The sequence below is a fragment of the Mugil cephalus genome, chromosome 7 (assembly GCF_022458985.1).
Source record: "Mugil cephalus isolate CIBA_MC_2020 chromosome 7, CIBA_Mcephalus_1.1, whole genome shotgun sequence".
Classification (NCBI taxonomy): Eukaryota; Metazoa; Chordata; class Actinopteri; order Mugiliformes; family Mugilidae; genus Mugil; species Mugil cephalus.
Genome location: NC_061776.1, coordinates 20,334,474 through 20,355,840, shown reverse-complemented (window position 1 = coordinate 20,355,840; position 21,367 = coordinate 20,334,474). Strand labels below are relative to the sequence as shown.

Sequence of the window (21,367 nt, the reverse complement as noted above, 5' to 3'; positions counted from 1 at the left end):
TTAATGCAGATGTAAAATATAAATCTACGTAACTTGCTGTTGTTTGTACGCTGACATTGAAGGCATTAAAGGACACAGACATAAAATGTAATATTTTGAATTTTTTGTTGTATTTTTATGCCAGTAACTGTATTCTCTTCTGAACTGAAACATTAAAGAAACTGCCCATATTTTACAAAGCAACTGAAAAAAAAAAAGATGTATCATACCAGTGTTCAGTACATTTAATAGAAACTTATACTATTATTACAGTGGTCACTACTCAACCAAATAATATCACATTGTACAAGAATTAACACTTTTATTTAAGTAAGTACAAAAGTGTGACACTTGTTAGAGAAGTGATACAAACGTTGAGATTTAGAGGTTTTACAAATGATGTATGTAATATTTATATATTTCACATTTGTACTTTATTCTGAAAAATGCAGACCGGCTGAGAAGAAAAAACAATATAACACCGGCAGTGCATGCCGTTAACTCTCTGAGCCAATGCATCCGTACAATTTGTGCATTTTATTTTAACAAAAGAGACAAACAGAATACTTAGACTTTTTTTTGTTAGCCCCTGAGATGATGATGAGGATCTGTGGTAGTCCATGTTTACAGTTCGTCCTTGGCCTCGACGAGTTCCTCTATCCGCACCAAGACGCTCTCGATCATGTCGAACGTGTGCAGGGCTGAGTGCAGAGCCTGAGAGGAGCCATGTGAACACACTCAGGTCACCACAGTGCTCTTTATTACTGCCACGTTATTGTCATATGAACATCAGACATTCACTGACCTGAATCTGTGACTCTGATGTTACGTTAGGCAGCTTCTCGTCACCAACGGATACAGAAAGTACAGACTCCTCTGTGGAAAACAATCAGAAATATATATCATTTTTTAAAGGATGTTGTCTTAAGGCTGAACATGTGATCACAAGAAGCCTGAGATAATTCAGCAGATGAAGCGTTGCTCTGACCTTTGGCCTTCTTCTTCTTCTTCTTGCTCTCCACGGTGTTCTGCAGCTCTCTCTCATAGTGAGCTCTGGACATGTTGAGTCCGACACGCAGAGGCTTCATGAACATGTCTTCTACCTTATAGAGCTCCGTCCAGATGCCTGTCTGCAGGATCACAACAGAGGAAAAACATCAAGAGTGTGGGCAAATGTATCTGCGTGTGTTTTATTTGAGCTGGTAATGCTTTGTGCATTTGTCCCAAGGTATGTATGTGTGTTCTGTGCCCTGCTGGACTCACCTGGTTCTCTGTCACCTTGTCTCTGATGATCAGGTAACGCAGCAGGTTCAGAGACTCCATGACTCTGAAGAGAACAGACAAATGTTGATTCTTAGCCACCAGAACTTCCAACCACGGCTTCAACAGAGAGAGTTCTTTGCTCTTACCCATCATGAGATGTTCCTTGTGTGACACCTTAGTAATGACACACCTTTTAATAGGTCTTCACTTTGGACTGAACCAGCTGATTTGTACTGACAAGGGGCAGGATAACTTTCTGATCACTGACAGATTTCAGCTGGTGTCTCGTCTTTTCCCACCTCCCTTTCTGCATGTGTTCAATACTTTTTCCCTCTGTTATTTTACATTATTACACATAACTGAGTTCATGAACTTATTTGTTTTGGTTTCTTTCTATGTGTGGATTACTTGGGTTGTTACCAAAACCTGGTGAACATTTCATGTCAATACCACCTTTAGAAATATGTTTTTTACCCGCAGTATGAGTGTCTGTGTGTGTGTGTGTGTGTGTGTCTGTGTGTGTGCGTGCAGACCTGTCCAGGTACTGCAGAAGGTCAGTCTCGGGGCCGTCTGGAAGACTAAGAACCTTACGCAGCAGAGGCAGAAGGTGAACTCCTTCAAACCAGATGTTACCGTTACCTGGCTGCAGACAGACAGAGAATTTCAAATTATGAAAAAGGCAACAAAGCCAACGACAAAGCCCAGTTTAAACACCACCTCACCCGCAGGGCGACGTCGATCTGATTTCTGATATTTTTTATGACGTAGCCTTCGACTCCCGAGTGATTGCCGGTCTGCAGCATGTACCTGGGACAAAATGACCAGTGGGACGTCAGGGGGGGAACGGAGGACAACATTTCTAAGCACTTTGAAGAGGGAAAGACAGAACTTACTGGAAGAAACGGTACTTGGCCTCAATGTCAAACTTGTCAATGCTCAACTGAAACACCTTCAGTCCTTTAGTTCTCTGGGGACAAGAAGGCACAAGCGTTTTCTCTTTCAGAATAAAAGACCCAAATGACACACATGGAAACACATTGGTGACATGAAATCTAGTGTTGTTTTCATGTGACATCTCCTGCCCTGTATGTCCCCTATACTGCGATATGTGATGAAGTTATGCTGAAAAAATGTTTTCCTGAATGCTGGTGACTCATCTTGCACATGTGGGCGTGTACTAAATTTGCATCCAATGAAATGTCTGGGGAGGTGGCGGCTTTGTTATCTCTGTTTTTACAGAAAGTGTATTATTACACATGAACAAATACCACTTCTTGGGCGCCATTATCCAAGGCATTACACTTGATACACAGTTTGTTAAGATTTTGCAGAAATTATCTGCAGACTTACCAAGTCATGCTGCGGACATATCGTCATGACCTTCACCAAGTTCTGAAAACAAGCAGGAATTCAATAACTCAGCGTGACGCTCAGTGAAAACAGCCTGACAGCAGGAGAATAGTATCAGAGATGTTTGGATGATAAAGTGGATAACTTTGTTCACCTGAGGGACTGTGAGGAAGGTTTTGATCTCCAGCAGATCTGCAGGCAGACTGCCGTCCTCCACCCGCACCAGGCTTTTCTCGTACAGCTCCTGCGTGACGGGAAATAACACGCACTGATGAAAGTGGAGCCCAACGGAGGACGTTTTTCAGCGCGGCGAAAATGATACGTCTGTGAAGATTCTCTGGTATCCAGGTCATTTTATTGCCAAAAGCAAACTGAGCCGAGTCATGTGAGCTTCAGGTGGGCGTCACTCACTGATGTCCCAGTAAAACAGTGAACTCCCCACCAGTCTTTAACTACTGGACAAAACAACTGGATGAAACATCCAGAAAAACAGAAAATCGTCCAGTTTTTGTGTTTGATCCCCACCAGGAGTGGGGATCAAGGAACGGTAAAGTTCTTTCCATATTTCGTCCACTATTTTATGTTCGGCCTTTTTAATAAACTTCGAAACGTTCTGAAACCTGCAGCATGGAATTTCACAACGTGGAGGAAATGGCCTTTCACATCCAAAGTTAATAGCTAGTTGACTCACCAGTCCTTTCTGAAGCTTGAAGTCATCAGTCCTGACAAAACAATTTAGAAATGAACAAAAGTCAAATACAACAGGAAGAGGAGAGGATGTTCTTGGTCATATGTTGAGTAAATACTCGAAACATAAAAAAAGAATATTTCATCAGTTAAGAAAAATAACTTTGTCTATGTAGTTTGATGCAGATTGACAGACTGTATGAAGCTTAAGTGACACATGCTGGATCTTTTGACACAATGGGAGCATCCTTTAAAGTGTCACTTTAAAGGATGAATGACAAAACAAATGCAGAAAAAAAGGGCCGTTTTGTAAAGCCAACTCAGACCAGCCGCTACCGCGTCATGTATTCACCTGGACAGGAGGAGGAAGATGTGCTCCATGTTACTCCGAAGAGCGAAGACAGGGCTGTAAGCACACAGAGACAGCGAGGATGATGAAAAGGTAAAAGGTTTTTAATAAAACAGATAATATCCAGTGAAAAAAAAAAACTCTTCAATCAAAGACTCTTCCTCTGACGTACCTGAAAACGCTGGGGAACGTATCTGCCGCCAGGTGATGGACGAACACCAGATGAGCTAAGCTGGCTAGAGACTCTGTAGGGTAACGGACCTCCTCCTCCAGGAAACCTGCAACCTGCTTCCTCTTCAACATGGGCCGGTACACCAGGCTGGGGAGGGGCTCTCCGATGGCACACAGGATGTTCTGTACGGAAATCACCGTTAACGTAATCATCTGTCCTGCGCTCATCCCCAGCAACACTGAGACACACACAGGCCTTACTCCAGGACGGCACAGCGGATAACACAACAGCGGTTCAGGAGAAGATAACTGCTGTCAACTATATCCAACCCCGCCAGTAGTATTCATCCCAGAGGAGGAACAAAAACAAGAACCTACTAAGAAGTCAATGTGTGGCAATGGTTTACGGTCCGATCAGGAAGAGGGACCAACAGTTAAGGTATAGCAACAACTTACTGAGGACATACTTTGTACGCAATTGTGAGTACAGTGAGTAAAAAAGATATCTGAGTGGATTGGAAGGCCAATGTTGCTCACTCTTTGGCAACGTATTGAGAACACGTCAGTGTCCTCAATACGGACCTATTACAGAACTTACACTCAATGTACAGGACAACGTCAGACTTCCCAGAATACTCTCATGAGTGATTTACCAAAATCTCTGTGGCAAATGTCCTGAGGGGAGACACGGGCAGAGTGTCGGGATCCTTGAGTTCAATCTCCAACAGAGGGTGACTCAGCGTCTTCATACAGCTGCAGGATGGAAAGACAGACGGACTCATTAGCGCCTCACTTCAGCCGCATGAGAGGTGACACGCGGAGAGACGCTTTGGCAAACGTTTCAGATGCCTCACTCACAACTTCAGAAGCTCCGTCCGCAGCTCGTCCTCTTTGCCCTGCTGTGTCTCGCCGTTGGGGACTTTTTGCCCGGCCTCTTGGACGAAAGGTTTGACAAAGTCCGTCAGTTCGGTGCAGCAGCGACACAGCGAGAAGACGTCGTCCTCCTCTTGCTCCTTGGTGCGGGGGACGGGCAATTTGGCCACCTGGTCCAGCACAGAGGACAGGGTCATGCCCAAGGACGACGGCTTGCGGCTGCCCAGGCTCAGCAGCACTGAGAGGCAGAGACAGAGGAAGTGAAAATGTCAGTCTGTTATATTAGGGAACAGTCGTGAAGACACTCAAAATGTCCTGCACCTTTCTGTAGAGGCTTCAACAACAAAAGGAGACTCTCTGCTATGGCGACGGGGTCGTCCTGCTCCAGCTGCTCCAACAGGCCAATCAGCAGCTCTTTGGGTCTGCAGGTCTGGAAAAGCAGATCTCTTCGTTAAAGGACTTATATTGGCGCTGGTAACTATTGCACCAGCACTGAATGGCTGAACAGACGAACAGACCTCTATCAGGTGGTTAAAAATGGCCAGGCACTGAGGAACCGTCTTCTCTTCTTTCTTCAGCAGCACTTCAACCAGCGGAGGCAGCAGATTCCAACCCATACTTCTTACTATAACCTTCACAGAGAGGCACGGCAGAGTCAGTCAGGCGGAGCAACAACACACGAGGCCGTCACAGGAATCGACGCAAGCTTTGAGAGAGGAACCTGATTCTTTTCGTCCAGGACGATGCTGAGGACCTGAGCGCTGTGTCCCTCCTCGATGCAGCTCCGCCCGGCAACCGTGAAGACGTCATGATCCTCGGAGGTGTAGCTGTCATCTGGGAGAGCTTGCTGTGTGAAAGAGAAACGAATAAAGAGAGAGGACACATAGACAAGGCGGTACAACCAATCAGTGGCTAAATAATTTGGGATGATAAATGATTAAAAAGAGTCACAACATTTACTGGTTCTGCCTCCTCACATTCTCGGTTTTATATCAGTGTAAATGAAATATGTGAGGGCTCTGTCTATGTGTCTCTTATGATTTTTATCTGAATTTTTACGCTTTATCCTATTTTGATTTTATACGAACTTGAAGCTGCATGTTATCAGAACTAAGTAAATACTACCTCTAAATACTAGTACTGAACTTAAGAACTACTCTGAAGTACTTGTACTTAACTTGAGTATTTCCTTTTTATGCCTTTCCCACTGGTCAGAGGGAAAAACTTTTCTACTGTATGTATACATGTATGTGTAATTTAACAATCCCTCAGATTTATCTGCTGTTCCATCTCTAGATCAATCTCACCTGCAGCACCTACAACAGAAACATTATTAATCTAATGATGTCATACATACATACAACATACATACATCCTGCTGGGGATGTCTGCTGCCATCAAAGAGTGTCATTGTTATAGGGTGGGGGTGTCTGGTCTGGTCTAGGTGGATGGTACATCTCTACAGTAACATCAACATTAATGCCAGGTCCAAAGGTTTCCCAGTAGAACACTGTGTGAACAGCATGTAATGTTATGCCTGAACGGTGTATATAGTAATATAAGCAGTCAGAGCACCAAAACAAAGCTTTAAATTAATAAGTCAGCTACATTTTACTGTTAATACTGATTTATTTATTGAATCTATTTATCTCTGGGATTATTATGTGCCCATGCCACTGTTTCATTGCCTTGTTTGTTTATTTGATTGATCGACTGTGTATAGAATGCACGTGGAAAAGATGCAAATGAACTGCAACGTTGTTATAAATAAAGTTCTCTGAATTTGAATATAATGCTTCTTTCATGCAGGATATTTTCTTACAATTAGTTACATTTATATGGCTGCATTGGAACCTAAACTACCTGCACGCCACTGGTTAAGGTGCAGCTAAAGCAGATAGTAAGATAGATAGTAAAGACATATCTTTATAAGCATCCGGGTTGCTTGTGGTAAGTGAGTCAGTATCAGTTAGAGGATGTAGAAGAAGTCTTACACATCTCTGGACCACATCACTGAGCTGCTCCAGAGCCATCCTGCTTATTCTTTAGGTTGGATTTGACTTCATACAACAATCTTTCAAAACAAAGGGGACACTGCAGGTCAAAACTATGCAAACAATGCCATGTGACAAACAAATGGCTCCTACTGCAAAGATAATTTAACTTGTAGTCAGATCGTTAAACTGTGCGCAAAGAGAAACAGATAAAACCAGATCCAACTACAGTAAACACATAGATGGATAGACAGATGGATGCTAGCCCTCATAACTGTGAATTAGCATAACAGTTACACTGGAAACGAATCTTTTCTCAGTGACATCTCGGCTAACTTAACACAGTCGCTTTTGCTCAGCGGCGTTGTCTATAATAAAAGAGGTAGACAGGACATACCACCTTAGCTGCATGTCACAGACAGACCTGTGAATCCAACACGACACGCTACTTGAGAAGAGCGCGAAGGCGGCTGCGCGAACTGACCGTCCGGTTTCCCGTAGAAGGAAAGACGTCACGGGTCAAAGGGGAACGTGCCGGAAAGAAACAAACAACATGGAGACGATGGAGGAGCGGAGGAGGAGCGGTGGGGGCTCCGCTAAAACCACCAAAAAGGGTTCGTTTAAAGCTGAAACTAATTCTGTCAGTTACATATAAGGTTTTCAAAAGTTGTCTACAACCTAAAATGTGTTTTCACGTAACACACAGCTAACCGCTTACTGAATACCGGTTAATTTAGTCAAGGTACTGTTAGCATTTAAAACTTGTTGTTGCTTGTGTTGTTGTTTGTGTGGCAGGTGGGAAACGCGTGAAAGCACTGAGTGCTGAGGAAGAAGCAAGAAGGTGGGCGAGAGCATCTTTCACTCAGGAGCTGAATCTGTACAGCTAATGCAACATTTCAGACGCTAATACTTGTCAGACATTGGTCAGACTTTGGTAGAAGAATATAAACACCCTTAATTAACGTGAATGTGTCTACCTTGTTTTGTGGCAGGAGAGAGGAAGTAAGGGAGAAGCTGAGGGAGAAGTTGGAGCTGGAAAAAAGGGCTCTGCAGGTGGTGGAGCGTCTCCTGGAGGACAGCGTGACTGAGGACTTCCTAGTTGACTGTGTATGTGTCATCTGAGCTGTTCTATGTCTGAGAGACATCTCAGCCCAAAACTGAACAGAGAGTCCTGGTAGACGTGACACAAGCTTTGAGACAGACCCATAATGAGGTGCCTCTAAGCAATGGGCATGTGTGGCAAGAAAGATTTCCTGTTCTTCTTCTTGAGACAACTTTTGGAGAATGTGGTCCATTGTCTGTAAGGTCATCTGTCAGGGTCATCCATAATCAATAACGGTTTTGTCAGTCTCCTCCTCCCCACCATCCCAGTTAGCTATGACAGTAAGCCATCATCTACAAATGTAGGACTTCCTCTAAGTGGAATCTCGTCCCTGCATGTCCACTGTCCACTGTTTTGGCCAATTAGCCATTTCCAGTGTTGACAGTCATGTTGTTTCTGAATATGGATCAATCCACAGTTTCCTATGTTTATAGGAGTGATGATTTTAGATTTATAAGGATCCGTTGCATATAAAAAGATAGTGGGGGAAAATAATTTTTTTCAGTTAATTTTTGTAATACTGTCTGACTTATAACCTTTATATGTGGTCTCTGTCAAGTTCTTCAAACAGAAACCTAAAATGTGCCGGGGTTATACTCATTTAATATCATTAAACAGTTAGCCTTTGAAAAATATGGAAAATGTCAAATGGTCACAATTAAGCCAGTCAATCTGACATGTACAGACTTTCTATGTGTTGTGGGAAGTCTAAAATATAAAGGTATTCAGTATACTACGAAATATAAAATAGAATAAAACATTATAATGAAAAAAAAATGAAACTAGTCAAAAAATTAATCGGTCTCTTTCTTTTCACAGGCCAAGTTCATCATTCCAGCTAATTACAAAGACACTATAGAGGAGAGATTCATTGCTAAACTCTGTGGTTATCCCATATGTCCAAATAAACTGGGCAAGGTAAGATCCCCTGTATCAGTTTTCACATGCAAGAAATAAACTTTGCATATTTTATTCCTCTAATCTGAGCCAATGCTACTGTTTGTTGTTATGTTTTTAGATCCCGACTCAACGGTACAAAATCTCCACTAAGACAAATAAGGTGTATGACATCACAGAGCGCAAGGTGAGTGATTCTTTTTCCTGGATGAAGAATATTTTTTTCTGTTATTAAGCATTCAGTTTATTTTCTTGTTTTCCTTGTGTAGTGTTTTTGCAGTAATTTCTGCTACAAAGCCTCCAAAGAGTTTGAGCTACAAATATCAAACACGCCCCTGTGGCTCAGACAGCATGAGAGGTACGTGGGTTGATTTCCATCTCCTGAATCTCCACTATGAGCTGACTGTCAAATATAACAATGTTATTTATGTGTTGTGTTAATTTCTTACCAACAGTCCTCCAGAAATTAAACTGTTGAAGAAAGGTGATAGGTACGTACTCGCTTCAGTGCTTACAGTTTTATATGTTTAGGTTTGATGTTAGACAGACGCATTCAGTTTTACGTATGTTTGTCCAGTGGGAGCTCTGGTGAGGAGGTGATGCTGTCGGAGAGGCGTCTCAAAGAGGACGACATAGAGGACCCTCTGGCTACTCAGCCTCAGGACTTGCGCAGCTCCCAGCAAAGTTCTGCAGAAGCCGACCACAGTGACATCAGCGACACTGAACAGGAGCAGGACTTTGTCACCAGTGTGGTCTCCCAGCAGCAGAAGCCCCGGGTACACTGGGGCGACCTGCCTAAACGTTCAGATGAAGACAAGAAAGGAATGACTGAGAGGCGGAAGAAACAGACCACAAAGGGAAATGAAGAGCAGACTAAACCTAATCCAAGTCTGAATACAGAGGAGAGACAAATAACTGCAGATGAGGAAAGGACAGTATCCTGTGGAACAGAGGTGAGAGGTGAGGCTGAAAAACTCAAACAGCTGCACAGAGTAAATACTGATCAACAGGTGCCAGAAGAGAAGGACTTACCAAAAGAATCCAACGTGGAAAACATAACAACTAAGTTAAACATGTGCAGTTTATCTGACGCAGACACTCACAACCCTCCCCTCCCTGTTGACTCAGCACTCTCACAAATAAAACACACAACTTGTCTTCCAACGAGAGAGTCCTCCACAGAGAATAAACAGCTCCCTTCATCTGTTACCAAACTGAACAACAACATAGCGTCATCAAACCAACCAGGCCTCAACATCACCCAAGTGGGTATGAGCAAGAGGGGGGCGGCGGGGCTGAAAGACCTGCTGAAGAACCACACTTATGATGTCAAACCTGACTCCATACGACTCAGTCTTCTCCAGTACCTGAGGAGAACCCTAAAGGAGTGGTGCACCGATGAGACCCTGAAGTTCCTGTACGGCGCTGATCATTCACTATGTTCTCCCTCTGCTGATGGAAAAGAAGAAGAAGAGGAGGACGAGGAGGAGTTGGATGAAGACGACCTTGAGGATGACGTGTCAGCTGTGGATGAGGAGGAGCAGAGGAGGCCGTCGGCTGCAGCTCCGGACTACGAGAGACTACGGAGGGAGACGCAGCAGCTGGAGCTCAGGATCAAGGAGTTTTACAAAGGGACGTGGATTCTTCCTGAGGAGGCAGAGGAGCCGAATGGAAACAAGGTAAGAGGACGAGAAACAGAAGAGGTTGAGAATGAATGAACTTGCTGTAAGGGTCAGTGTCCACATGGGGGCACTTTGTTAAAAAGATAATTGAAGTGTCTTCTGTTACTGTGGTTTGCTGTTGAACAGTCACAAATCTTTCTCACACCAGGAGACAATTGAGAACCAGAGCATGAAGGATCCAGTTCTGCCACTCATTGACTCTCATGCTCAGCACCTCATCCAGAAACGAATTACAGTTGAGAAACTCACCAGCTGGTGAGTCTTTGTCTCTTTCAGATCTGTCATTCCTTAAAGTTTTCACCCTTGCTTAGAAGATTCTGTGAACATCATTTAAGCTAAATATATAATTGTCTGTAACTAATCATTCTCATCACCAACTAGTCTGCCAATTACATAATTAGTTGATTAACTGATTAGTCATTATGTGAATTAAACAGGAGGACACAGCGTAAAGGGATTTCAATAAACATAATGAAGAATGATTGAGAGAGAATGACTCCTCAACAAAGCAGAAACACTGTTTTTTTTATTTTAGCCAAACATGTGGACTCGTTGTAATGTATTTAATTAGTAGGATCCACTGTAAAGTAAACAATTACAGGACTGTTACACGTAAACAAACTCAATCCACATTCTGTAATGTAACCCTGAAACTGAAAGCTAATAATTGATAGCATGGATTAACTCTGAATCAATGTGAACACATTTTAACACTTTTGTTTCATCCTGTGTCTCTGGTGTTCTCTGATCCTGTGATATGTGCAGTCTCAAGAGCATCATAGGTCCACTGTGTCTCACCATGAGCGACGTCTCGGCCGACCTCAACAACCTGGTCAGGACGTTCAGGTAAAAGCAGCTTGTCCTCCAGTCACTCACATGCACACGTTCCCTTTTTTCTTTTCTGATTTTTGCACATTTATAAGATGTGTCTGTTAAGTATGTAGCACGGAACGATGCCACACACCACAGCAATTACTGCCAGAGCTGATTTTCATTGCGTGTCCTTAAATGGACCGGTAAACCACATAAAACACAAACATGTTTACAGACCAACACATAAGTACAAATTATAAACTTAACAATACATTTTACATTAAAAAAAAACAAAATAAAAATCAACAAGAAAATAGAGTACAAGCCCCAACTCTGATCCAACAACACCACTATAATAAAGAAAGAGCATACTACACAACTGAACCTTACACAACTGCACCTTTCCAGTCAGGATCCAGTTTTACTTCTGCAGAAGAAGCTGTTTGTCCACATGAGTGTTTATATAAGGGCACCTTGCGTTTCCTGCTGTTGGACGCTCCCCGTGTTACTGAGCCTGAAACACTGACAGGAACCATTCAGTCACTTAGGACCTGAGGAGCCTCATTATATAGGCGTTTATAGAGTTAAAGTTTTTTAAAAAAAAAGCAAATTAAAAGAAATGATCGCACACATTTAATTTCTTGAGAATGTGGCATCGACTTCCTGACGAAAAATTCCACCACACTGTGAGATTTGATGAGCTCTGGCGCCCCTAGTGGCAGGACGTGTTATCTGTTTATGATCCCTTCTGTTAATATTTACTATGGCCTGGTATGACCAGTAAAAATGTCTGCTATGAGAGACACAGACAGATACATATGTGCAGATAGACAAATCCAGAAAACACACACTTCATGCAGTACTGGATGTTTTTTTTAGGTAACATACATCTACACCACTTCATTTTATCTCGTCATCAAGGGTCCCAGTGAGTCATAACATGTTTGCATGACATGGCTATGTAATCATGGGAATAAATATAAATGCTTTCCATCATAGAATTTCTATTGAATGAATTGAATGAATTCAGTGTTGTCAATAAAGTTGGAGAAATCAATTCTTCTATCATATTGATTTCTGGCAGATTTAAACAACAATGCAACCTCCTTCCACATGGAGAGCTTTATTTTAGTAGATGTTTTGGGGCTTGTAACCACATATACAGTATCTCAGCTCATCATTTTAGTTAAAGCATCTAAGTTCAGTCATTGTGTAAGTGAGACATCATGCACGACAGCAGGACCCTGAAACTGAAGCAGCAAAATGGATTTCAGCCATCGTTTATTTTATTATTCATGCCTTCTGCTATTACCACTATGACATGACAACACGTCTTCTCTTAAAAAAGAGAAATTTAAAAAAGCTTTATTTAAAAAAAAAAAAAAAAAAAACTCTTTTGCTCTAAATGATTATTTAGTGTCATAAACATTCTGCGGATTCTTAGGATGTTTGCTGCTATTAAATCACTGTGTCTGTGATTTAAAAGCATCAGGCTGTGAAGTAACACCTCCACAGTCCCGCTTCCAGGAATTCTCTTCTTGGTGTCGAGAGGCCCCCGTTGACAAGAGGCTCGAACCAGCAAATATACACAGCGCTGTCAGAAAGACATACATCACTACTGCAGGCAGTGTTTGTGGCGGTTGGTCTACCGGCCCAGCGCACATTTTGTTTTCCTTCTTACGTGTTTTTTGACACCTGCCTAAAGCTGGTTGACCATGTCGAGTGTTATTATTATATTAAATCCTGTGCTCCGACACGCAGACACACAACACCCTTATGTGACATAAATCTTTAATATGTGCGCCGTAGCTCAGCGGCGGCGGCCTTCTGTTCTCACTGTTGTCTTTGTTGACAGGTTCACGAACACAAACATCATCCACAAAACTCCAGAGTGGACCCTCATCTCTGTGGTGCTTCTGCATGTGTAAGTTTAAGATGTGTGCATTTCGTGTTGCTGCAGTATTTAGGGCGGCACCGTGACAGCTGGACAGCTCCTCGGTGAGACGAGTTGCAGAGGAGATGGACAAATCAAGGACCATTGTTTCCCAGGAAAGACACAACTGTCAGCCAGTTTGTGTGTCAAGACATGAAATTATGTAAACAGCAACCAAACAAAACTATTCAATACGTTTTAGGATGTGACGATTTGATTGGGTGAAAAAATTGTGTAACTACCTCTCACAGTTTGGACTGACATCATATTAATTACTCCATATTTTCTTCTACATTCTACATTCATAGAGAAAACAATCAGCTGTTGCTAACTGTCAGCTTCACGGTGGATGTGATGGGATGCTAAATAGCTTGGCATCGTTTGGCCCGTGCCATATGGTGTGTGTCCGTGTGTACTTGTGTGTGTGCGCGTGCGTGTGTGTGTGTTGCTGGCAGTTCATGGACAGTTCCGTGCTGCTCCCGTCTTGAGTACACACAGACGCCTCACGGCCTTATCTCCACCTGATTGCACCTCTCCAGATCCGTGATGCAGGACAGAAGGCACACACAAAAGTCAAACTCGCACACACGCACACAAACACAATAGCTCCTCTGCATACACTCTCGCAAAAATGGGCGCTTTCAATTGGCACCGGCTGGGAAAACCTTCACCTGATTCTGATTTATGGCTCCGTCAGTGGTCCCAGGTCAGTTTGCTTTAATATCGTAACTTACAGCGTGAGCCGCCTTGAACTTAACAAAGGGATATAGTAAGTGTTGTGCAGCGTAAGGAACAATAAATAACTCAAATCTATCACCACTAAAGGAAGCAGCCCAGCGACAACAAACTCTTCCCTAAAACTGAAGAAAAATTTTTAACTCAAAATCTTTGACTTTTCTCTAAAGAATTCAGTTTGGACACAGATTCTTAGTGAATTACTTTCTTTTGTGTTGACCTGATTGTTGTGTCTTATATTAATGACGTTGAGAGAAACCACAGATTTGATTTTATCAGAGTGAAAACCTGCCTGTACTTATTGCACATTCAGATGGTGTGAATGATTGGCATGGCACTTTTATCTTCCATATACTCATTTGGGACAACCAGCTCTCTAACACACATTCATTCTCTCCGTCACGTGTCCCATCAGCGCTCTATGATTTCATCAGTACCTATTTAACGTCCCTACATTCCTCCATCATGAATAATTTGGTGCGCTGTCTTATCTATCTGCTGCGTGGCAGCTGTGGAGCTAGTCTGGCCTCTATTGTTCGGGCCAGCTGAATAATGGATGCCCCCCCTGCAACTCTAGACCCTGGCTTGAACCGGAGATTATCCAGCAGTGCACCTCCACACCGGCAGACAGGGCAGGTAGAGAGGGAGCGGCGGGGGGGCGGGGAGGGAGGAGACGGAGAGCAGCTAGAATGGTTGCAAACATTGGTTTCAGAGTTGGGGGGATGTTGGACCGACAAATAGTCAAGAATCCAGCTCCATGTCTTCTTAACAGTGCTCTGGTCCAGTGTTTGACTACATATCTTCTTCTTATTTCGAGGAAAAATGATGTGTGTGATGATGTGTACCTGACCTGTAGAAACTTGGCTTTCTGTTTTTAGTACTTGGTTATCCTGTTCCTATCTCTGTACATTTCATAGTTTGTCAGTTTGAAGAAAACCGCTTAGTGATCCACAATCTGCAGCGTCCAAAGCTTCAGTAAAGCTGAGTGAAATGATCACTTCTCTTAAATAGCCTCCGTAGACACTGAACAGTATGTGACCTTTGTTATTCTCTGCAGGGCCGCCGTACAAAGACAAAATGCTTTTATTTAAGTCTAATGTACCTAATAATAATCCCGCGCATGACAGTACACCACACACACTGAGACTTACTGGAAGACGTGCTTGGTTCGAGGAGGATGTGTGACATTCTGTCTAGCCATATGTTGTGTAGCGCTTCAACTGTAAGATGTTTCAGGGATTTATTTAGTGCACATTTTTGTAATCTCATCTCAGTCTGTGAGGTTTAGATATGCATCCAGACGCCAACATGCCAGACGATGCATTAATCCATGCGAATGTACTAGAGTAGACAATACACAGATGTTTGTTCCACATGTTAAGAGTAATAACTAGAACGCTTTGAATCCCGTTCATGGACCAACCTGTCCTCCACATTTAGCTCAGCAAAGTTATCAAGATGACTCATTAGCGCTGCTTTGCTTCTTGTAACACCAGCCCTCGATGTGTTAAATAAGTGAAGCATGTGGCACCCTTATAGCCAGTCTGTATAATCTTTGTTGAGGTATTTACTAAAAATGTAGTTACATTTCTAAGCACATACCTTAAGGTTTCTTAGGAGGACAATAGTCTAGTCAGTGTGGAGCTGTAACTTCTCTGTGTTTTGTGTTTCAGAGTGTCACAAGTGTCTCCGGTGGTGCGTGAAGCCTTGGAGACGTCATCGTCGGTCGAGTATTTGAAGACATTAATGGAGGAGCTCGGCCTACAGGAACAGGACCTTCTGAACCTAGTCCAGCTGTTTAAAGCCCCGCACACTGACGCACACGTAGACAGATGAATAATACACTCAGGAACTCTCCATTGATCAAATGAGTGTGTGTCTGTAAGTCATGATCCAGAAATAAATTTGGTTGTCATAAAAGAAGCCTTTTTTTGTGTGGTTTTTACTCTACAAGGATTTTAATGATGACACAAACTGACCTAAGCTGTGGGAGTGGAAGCTGCTGACATTGTGGAGCAGCACTGTGTACACAATCTGGGTGAGATATGAGCAAATCAGATCCTTGAAGTTTTAGAGCCGTGTCTGTTTAACCTCTGCAGGGCCAAATAAATCACACCCAGCTTTTCCCAGTGAAAAACGCCATGTGGAAACGCTGCCTAGTGCTGCCGAGCCTCTGCCATAATAAAAGCTGCAGCTATTTCCCCAGACTTCCTTTGCATGGAGGTTTATGGCACCATAATATCATTTATTATATGGGTATGTGAACAATGCGTTTGTCTGAAAATATTTGGTTTTGACCAGGTGGTGCGCGCAGCAAAACGTTTTTTTTCCTTTTTAATATTGGAGATATGACTTTTGACCTGTCGTGCAGATTGAGGACGAGATTGATGGTGTGGATGGCTTTACCAGCCTTCTTGTTTTTCAAAACGTCTAATCAGTGGAACGAGACGGAGACGGATTTAACAGACGTGTTTAAATGATATAGGCCGTACTAAAAAAAAATTATTTGTTTCATCTTGTTAAAGAAATGTTCAATTCAAAGTAAATTCCTATCTGGAAAAAAAAAAGACTCCTGAGGTCCTTAAGTTAATTTTTAATCCAGGTGTATGTTACAAATTCTCAGATTTTAAAAAGATGGCCCAAATATTCAGATTGGGAAAACAACTGAAATATTTTTTATAATAATAACATTAATAATAATAATAAAGTGTAAAAACACAGCTGATAAATAGGCAACTAGAATATTTTAGTCTAAATAGGTCAATAAGTCAACAAAGAGGGGGAAGGCCATTACAACAAACTAATAAATGACAGTCAACATTCAAAGTGCAGGTTTCCATTTTGAAAGTCAGATTATTTCAGTCCGTGCTGCGTCTCCTTGTGTCTCCTCAGGTCGACTTTCCTCTGGAAGCCTTTCCCGCAGAGGTCGCAGCCGAAAGGTTTGAAGCCCGTGTGCTTCCTGCTGTGCGTGATTAGGTTAGAGCTCTGGCTGAAGGCCTTCCCGCAAACCTGGCACTTGTGCGGCTTCTCACCTGCGGCGAGAACGGAATCACGCAGTTGGGAAAAAGTCAGACCATGTCAGGATTGTGCGCGCGTTACGCACAATGCGGCATTTTTATTTTTAATTATATTTATCTATGACTGTCAGCTGACATGTCGACTCACCCGTGTGGATAAAGGTGTGTTTCTTCATGTCTGACTTCTGGTGAAACCTCTTTCCGCAGTACTGGCACGGATAAGGCCTGGTGTCCGAATGGATAAGCAGGTGCGTGGAGAGCGTGGAGGATCGTTTGAAGCTCTTGCCGCAGATTTTACAGCTGAAGCTCCTCTCCTGTGAAAGGAGCATAGTGTCATTGTGAGAGGCCATGATAAAAAAATAAAATAAATAAAAAATATAAGTTTCAACAGCAGAAAATCGGTTTGCGCAAATCTCAGAGCGATTAGCTGTGGCCACCAGGGGCCTTTGCGTCCAGGGTGAAGGCCCGAAGGCCTTCGCAGTTTTAGGAGCGTGTGCAATGGTCTACTTTCAGTTTGAGCTCCATACCTGGGAGTGGACCGCTCTGTGCTGATCCAAGCTCACTGCGTGTCCGAAGGTTTTCCCGCAGATCCCACACTCAAACGGCCGCGTCCCGCTGTGCGACCGCCGCACATGAACCTCCAATCCGTGAGGCGTAGAGAACACCTTTGGAAAAAACAGCAAGTTTTATATAATCAAAGATATTTCGATATCACAAAAAAATCACTAATATTGATGCTTGTGAATTTTGGGAAACTATTGCAATTTATTTTAAACTGGTGCTAAATATTACAATTCAGTAAACTCCAGTTAATTTATCTCATTAAGCAAAATGGAAGTAAACGTACCTTGCAGCATTTAATGCACTTAAAGGATCCACTTGACTCGAGGCTAGAGCGGAGGAACTCGTTTTCAGATTTGATTTCTGCAACACGCGGCTGCTGCTTCACATCCAGATACAGCTCGTCTCCATTCCGCATCCTACAGATTTGGTGGGCCGTTGGAGAATAATCCTGGTAACATCCGGCCCCGAGGCCTCGCTGCGCGTAAAGCGACTCGGTGCCGCTGTCGTCTTCCCCGTAGATGCTGACGGGTGAGTGAGACTCCCTGTGGCCCAATGGGTGGTAAGGCCCCTGAACCAGATGTCTCAGCTCGGACCCGGACCCAGAGTAAACTGACCAAGAGTAAGGAAAGAGCGGGAGGTTGAAGTGACCGTCGTCCGCTGCTGGAGTGGAGCATTTCTCTGAATCTGAAATTAATTTGGATTTCGTTTGAGTAGATTCGATTGCTGAATGTAGTTGACGTGTTGTTTAGCAACCGGATAATTAAAAAAAAAAAAAAATCACTTGGGGTTACTCAAGTGATTGCACACAAGATGCATTGCAAAACAAAACAAGTATCACTTCGTATTAACTGACTAAATATTTGAGTGTTGATCGCCATCACTGATGCTATTTTGAAATCCAAATAATTTCCGACATTTTGTGCTGCGCATTTTCCACATTTTGACTGAATTAATCTTCCGTTATTCCATCAAAATCTGGCGCTGAAAATGTCACTCGTGCAAAAACTCGTGCAAACTCAATTTAAATTCACGCACCCTCGCCGTCCAGACGGGAGGTTTTCGAGATGAAAACACATTTAAATATACCTGGTGAGGAGGAGGGAGACGGGGGCCGCCAGAAATCACAGTCAGAGGACCGGTCACACACGCTGCCCGAGCAGCTCAGCGGGGAGATGGAGGACAGTGACTCTGGGGACTGTAGCCTGGGCCCGGGGGACAGTCTGGCGCACACATCTTCCTGCGGCTCCAATTTGGACGCAAACTCCCCTTGACATTTGGTCTCTGTTGACAGGAGAATCCGACCAGTAATGACAGACTGCACAGCCAAGTAGTTGTTTTGGTATGTTTTGCATTTAAACGACTCGCTCTTACTGGTGGAATTCAACCGTTTTGGTGCGTAATTACGCACAAATGAACATACCTGCGCACGCCTGAGCCAGTATAGTGTCCAGCCTACTGTAGCCATCGTCCAGGTACCGGGGCTGATGGTAGCTGTGGGCCCTTTTGCTCTTCACCAGAAAAGACCTCGGCATGATGTTGAACTCTTCTCCAGTCTGTCGTTCGGCGCTCCTCGGGTCTGAAATCCTCCACCTCACTTCTCTCCTCTACGCGCAGCTCTGACTTTATCTCTGGACAGATTGAAACACTATTGGTTGTCAGGCGAGACGGCGTTGGGATTTTGGCAGGCCATTACGCATGCGTAGAAAGGCAGTGTCGTTTACCAGGTGTCGCCGGGCAGGTGGCCAAAAGCTGGACCACGTACCCCCCGAAGGGTCGCGGCAGATATGGGTCTGTAGACAAGATATTGTGTGTCCATACAGCGAACTACTATAAGTGAGAGTCGTCTGTCTCACATAAGAGGAAGTTTGTTAAGTGTGTTGTATAACATATGGAGAGTATTGTTAGATTCGAATGCATCGCTATTATGTACATTTAAAAGATATATAGCAGTAAATAGTGAGACATTATGATCTACAGCTATTTTTGTCGTATTACTAAAAGTTTTAAGAAACAAAATCAAGTACGTCTATTTCTTTATTATGATCCAACGTGTTTCTAGTAGATAATATTATCTAGATATTATTTTAAGTAATCACCACAGATGCTATAATATGTCAAATAGATTCAAACCGAGATTGAATTTGCCTGTGGTCCAGATTAAGAAGGTTGAGATTTATCTGACGGTCTCATCTCACATAAACGCGAATGAATTGAAAACAGAAAGAGATCGTAATTTGTAATTTTCCGGCAATTGTCTAATTTGACAAGAAGTGGCTTTGAAAGCGCGCGTGTTTGCGGCCGGTCAGTGCAGCCAGAGCAGGCTGTGATGGATAATGACCTATTTGTTTGACTGGTTGTAAAGTGATCCTGTTAATGAGACGCGCACGGCCGCTATGCACAACAGCCTGTCGGTGGGGAGCCGGAGTATCCCTTTACAGTAACACTGCTTCAACTTACCCGCACTGACTTCAGCCTTATTGTTTTACATCATTAAAACCCCCTCCCGGCTCATGCGCAGGCACAATTAGTCTGAACGCCGACTGAAACGCAGGAAAATACGCGCACAAATTGCACCTGGAATGACGGCGAAAAGTTTTTTTTTTTTTTTTTTTTTTTTTTTCAGAAATCTGTCAGACTCAAAACTCAAATCTTTGCGATGATTTGGGCTCTGGTCAAGGTCAGGTAAAAGCAAAGCGCTATCGACTTTTTCTTTTTGGTCCGATGTGGGAACGGAGCTTGTTTGATGCAGCTGCGGCGAGTTAGATAGAGACCTGCAAGCAAAAGCGCAGATAGGCGAGGCACGAAGCTGCTGAAACACATGTCAGATACTCACACAGCACTGACACTGCAGGCACTGTATCCACAACTCTGAAGACATGCACGCACGCACACAAACACACACACACACGCACACAACTGTCCCGGTCTCTGTCCACGTTGCTCTCAAAGAGTCACCCTCTCCTTCTCATGCTCTCACACAGTCTGTCACTCTGTCACACTCTCTCTTTCTCTTTTTCTCTTCCCCTCCCTCAGAAATGAAATTTTGGGTTAGTCAGGCATGACATTCAAACAAAAACACTGATTCTTGTTTTGATAAAAAAGAGTCCACCAGAGACATTTGCTTTGTGAGTTGCATTCCACTCACATGAAGCCAGATTTCTTTTGAATTAGACCTAATTGCAAGTGTGTGATTAGTTTCTGATACCTTCCAACATGCCAGCACTGATTTCCACTCGAAGATTCTGTAACACTTGTTGAATCGTGTAAAAAAAAATTAAAAAGACTAACTGTATAACTGTCAGTGGGGTTTTAAGGACAGATGCTCACCTTTCGTTTCTTTGATGAGCAAACCGCAAACACAAAAACACACAATAAGGAACAAAAACTACATTTTCAGTTCACTGGTCGAATGTGCTTGTCAAATGACAACGCTCTGATTATTCTCAACTGAAGCCAGGGAGGGATGTGACAACATTCAAACTCAGGGTTATGCACTGACTCAGAACAGGAAACCCAGCTCAGAGTGCTATCAGTGCTGCCACAGCGTCCTCTCGCGTGTCCCCCCCAACACCCCCCCTCCCCTCCTCTCCCCACCGCCTCCACCACCACCTCTTCCCTCACAGGCCTTGATTCTCGCTCTTGTACTCTTACAGCAAGTATGTGATTGAAATAGAAGCCCAATCGCAGTGATCGCAGACGGTGAAGGAGGGGGGGCGGGGGGGTGTTTGTGCGTTGCTTCTCGTAGCAGCAGCATTAGCAGCTGTGTACCTCGTCAAAGGTGCGGATCGCAGTCACACAAGGTTAAATAAAGTCTGTTGCTGGTGAGCCCTGAGGTTATTTTCTCAAGCTCAACCTCGGACCCCTTTTAGCCTTCGCGGGGATAGAGAGATGCTGTGGGGGAGTCCTCGTAGTTTTAAATACACCTGAGGCTGCAGCCTTCGCACCACATGCATGTGAA

General features: G+C 43.4%; 3 protein-coding genes across 7 annotated transcripts; 1 reads left to right on the top strand and 2 right to left on the bottom strand.

Annotated features, from left to right (window-relative positions):
• Positions 1-284: 284 nt before the first annotated feature.
• On the bottom strand, positions 285-7,157 carry glmna (glomulin, FKBP associated protein a). Of its 4 annotated transcripts, none has more exons than XM_047589201.1 (19): positions 7,064-7,157; positions 6,667-6,746; positions 5,394-5,519; positions 5,191-5,304; positions 4,994-5,102; positions 4,658-4,910; positions 4,453-4,552; positions 3,801-3,982; positions 3,632-3,685; positions 3,284-3,314; positions 2,747-2,836; positions 2,593-2,634; positions 2,136-2,209; positions 1,965-2,049; positions 1,776-1,885; positions 1,243-1,306; positions 968-1,109; positions 785-855; positions 285-693 (listed from the first exon to the last, which is right to left on the bottom strand). In XM_047589201.1, the coding sequence occupies exons 2-19, from the start codon at positions 6,703-6,705 to the stop codon at positions 604-606; spliced, it is 1,776 nt and encodes a 591-aa protein (XP_047445157.1). In that variant the 5' UTR covers positions 6,706-6,746; positions 7,064-7,157; the 3' UTR covers positions 285-603. The 4 variants fall into 4 exon arrangements, with proteins under 4 accessions (XP_047445157.1, XP_047445159.1, XP_047445161.1 ...); XM_047589203.1 differs by having other exon boundaries at positions 7,067-7,144; XM_047589205.1 differs by lacking the exon at positions 6,667-6,746 and having other exon boundaries at positions 7,064-7,156.
• A 15-nt stretch (positions 7,158-7,172) lies between these two features.
• On the top strand, positions 7,173-15,751 carry rpap2 (RNA polymerase II associated protein 2). The gene is made up of 12 exons (XM_047589197.1): positions 7,173-7,280; positions 7,462-7,507; positions 7,659-7,773; positions 8,588-8,686; positions 8,787-8,852; positions 8,935-9,023; positions 9,121-9,156; positions 9,243-10,344; positions 10,496-10,602; positions 11,113-11,193; positions 13,016-13,084; positions 15,502-15,751. The coding sequence occupies exons 1-12, from the start codon at positions 7,220-7,222 to the stop codon at positions 15,662-15,664; spliced, it is 2,034 nt and encodes a 677-aa protein (XP_047445153.1). The 5' UTR covers positions 7,173-7,219; the 3' UTR covers positions 15,665-15,751.
• Positions 15,752-16,401: 650 nt separating this feature from the next.
• On the bottom strand, positions 16,402-20,402 carry gfi1aa (growth factor independent 1A transcription repressor a). Of its 2 annotated transcripts, none has more exons than XM_047589666.1 (7): positions 20,243-20,402; positions 18,830-19,037; positions 18,496-18,690; positions 17,693-18,018; positions 17,373-17,510; positions 16,994-17,159; positions 16,402-16,860 (listed from the first exon to the last, which is right to left on the bottom strand). In XM_047589666.1, the coding sequence occupies exons 2-7, from the start codon at positions 18,939-18,941 to the stop codon at positions 16,682-16,684; spliced, it is 1,116 nt and encodes a 371-aa protein (XP_047445622.1). In that variant the 5' UTR covers positions 18,942-19,037; positions 20,243-20,402; the 3' UTR covers positions 16,402-16,681. The 2 variants fall into 2 exon arrangements, with proteins under 2 accessions (XP_047445622.1, XP_047445620.1); XM_047589664.1 differs by having other exon boundaries at positions 17,693-18,093; positions 20,243-20,401.
• Between the last annotated feature and the right edge of the window lie 965 nt (positions 20,403-21,367).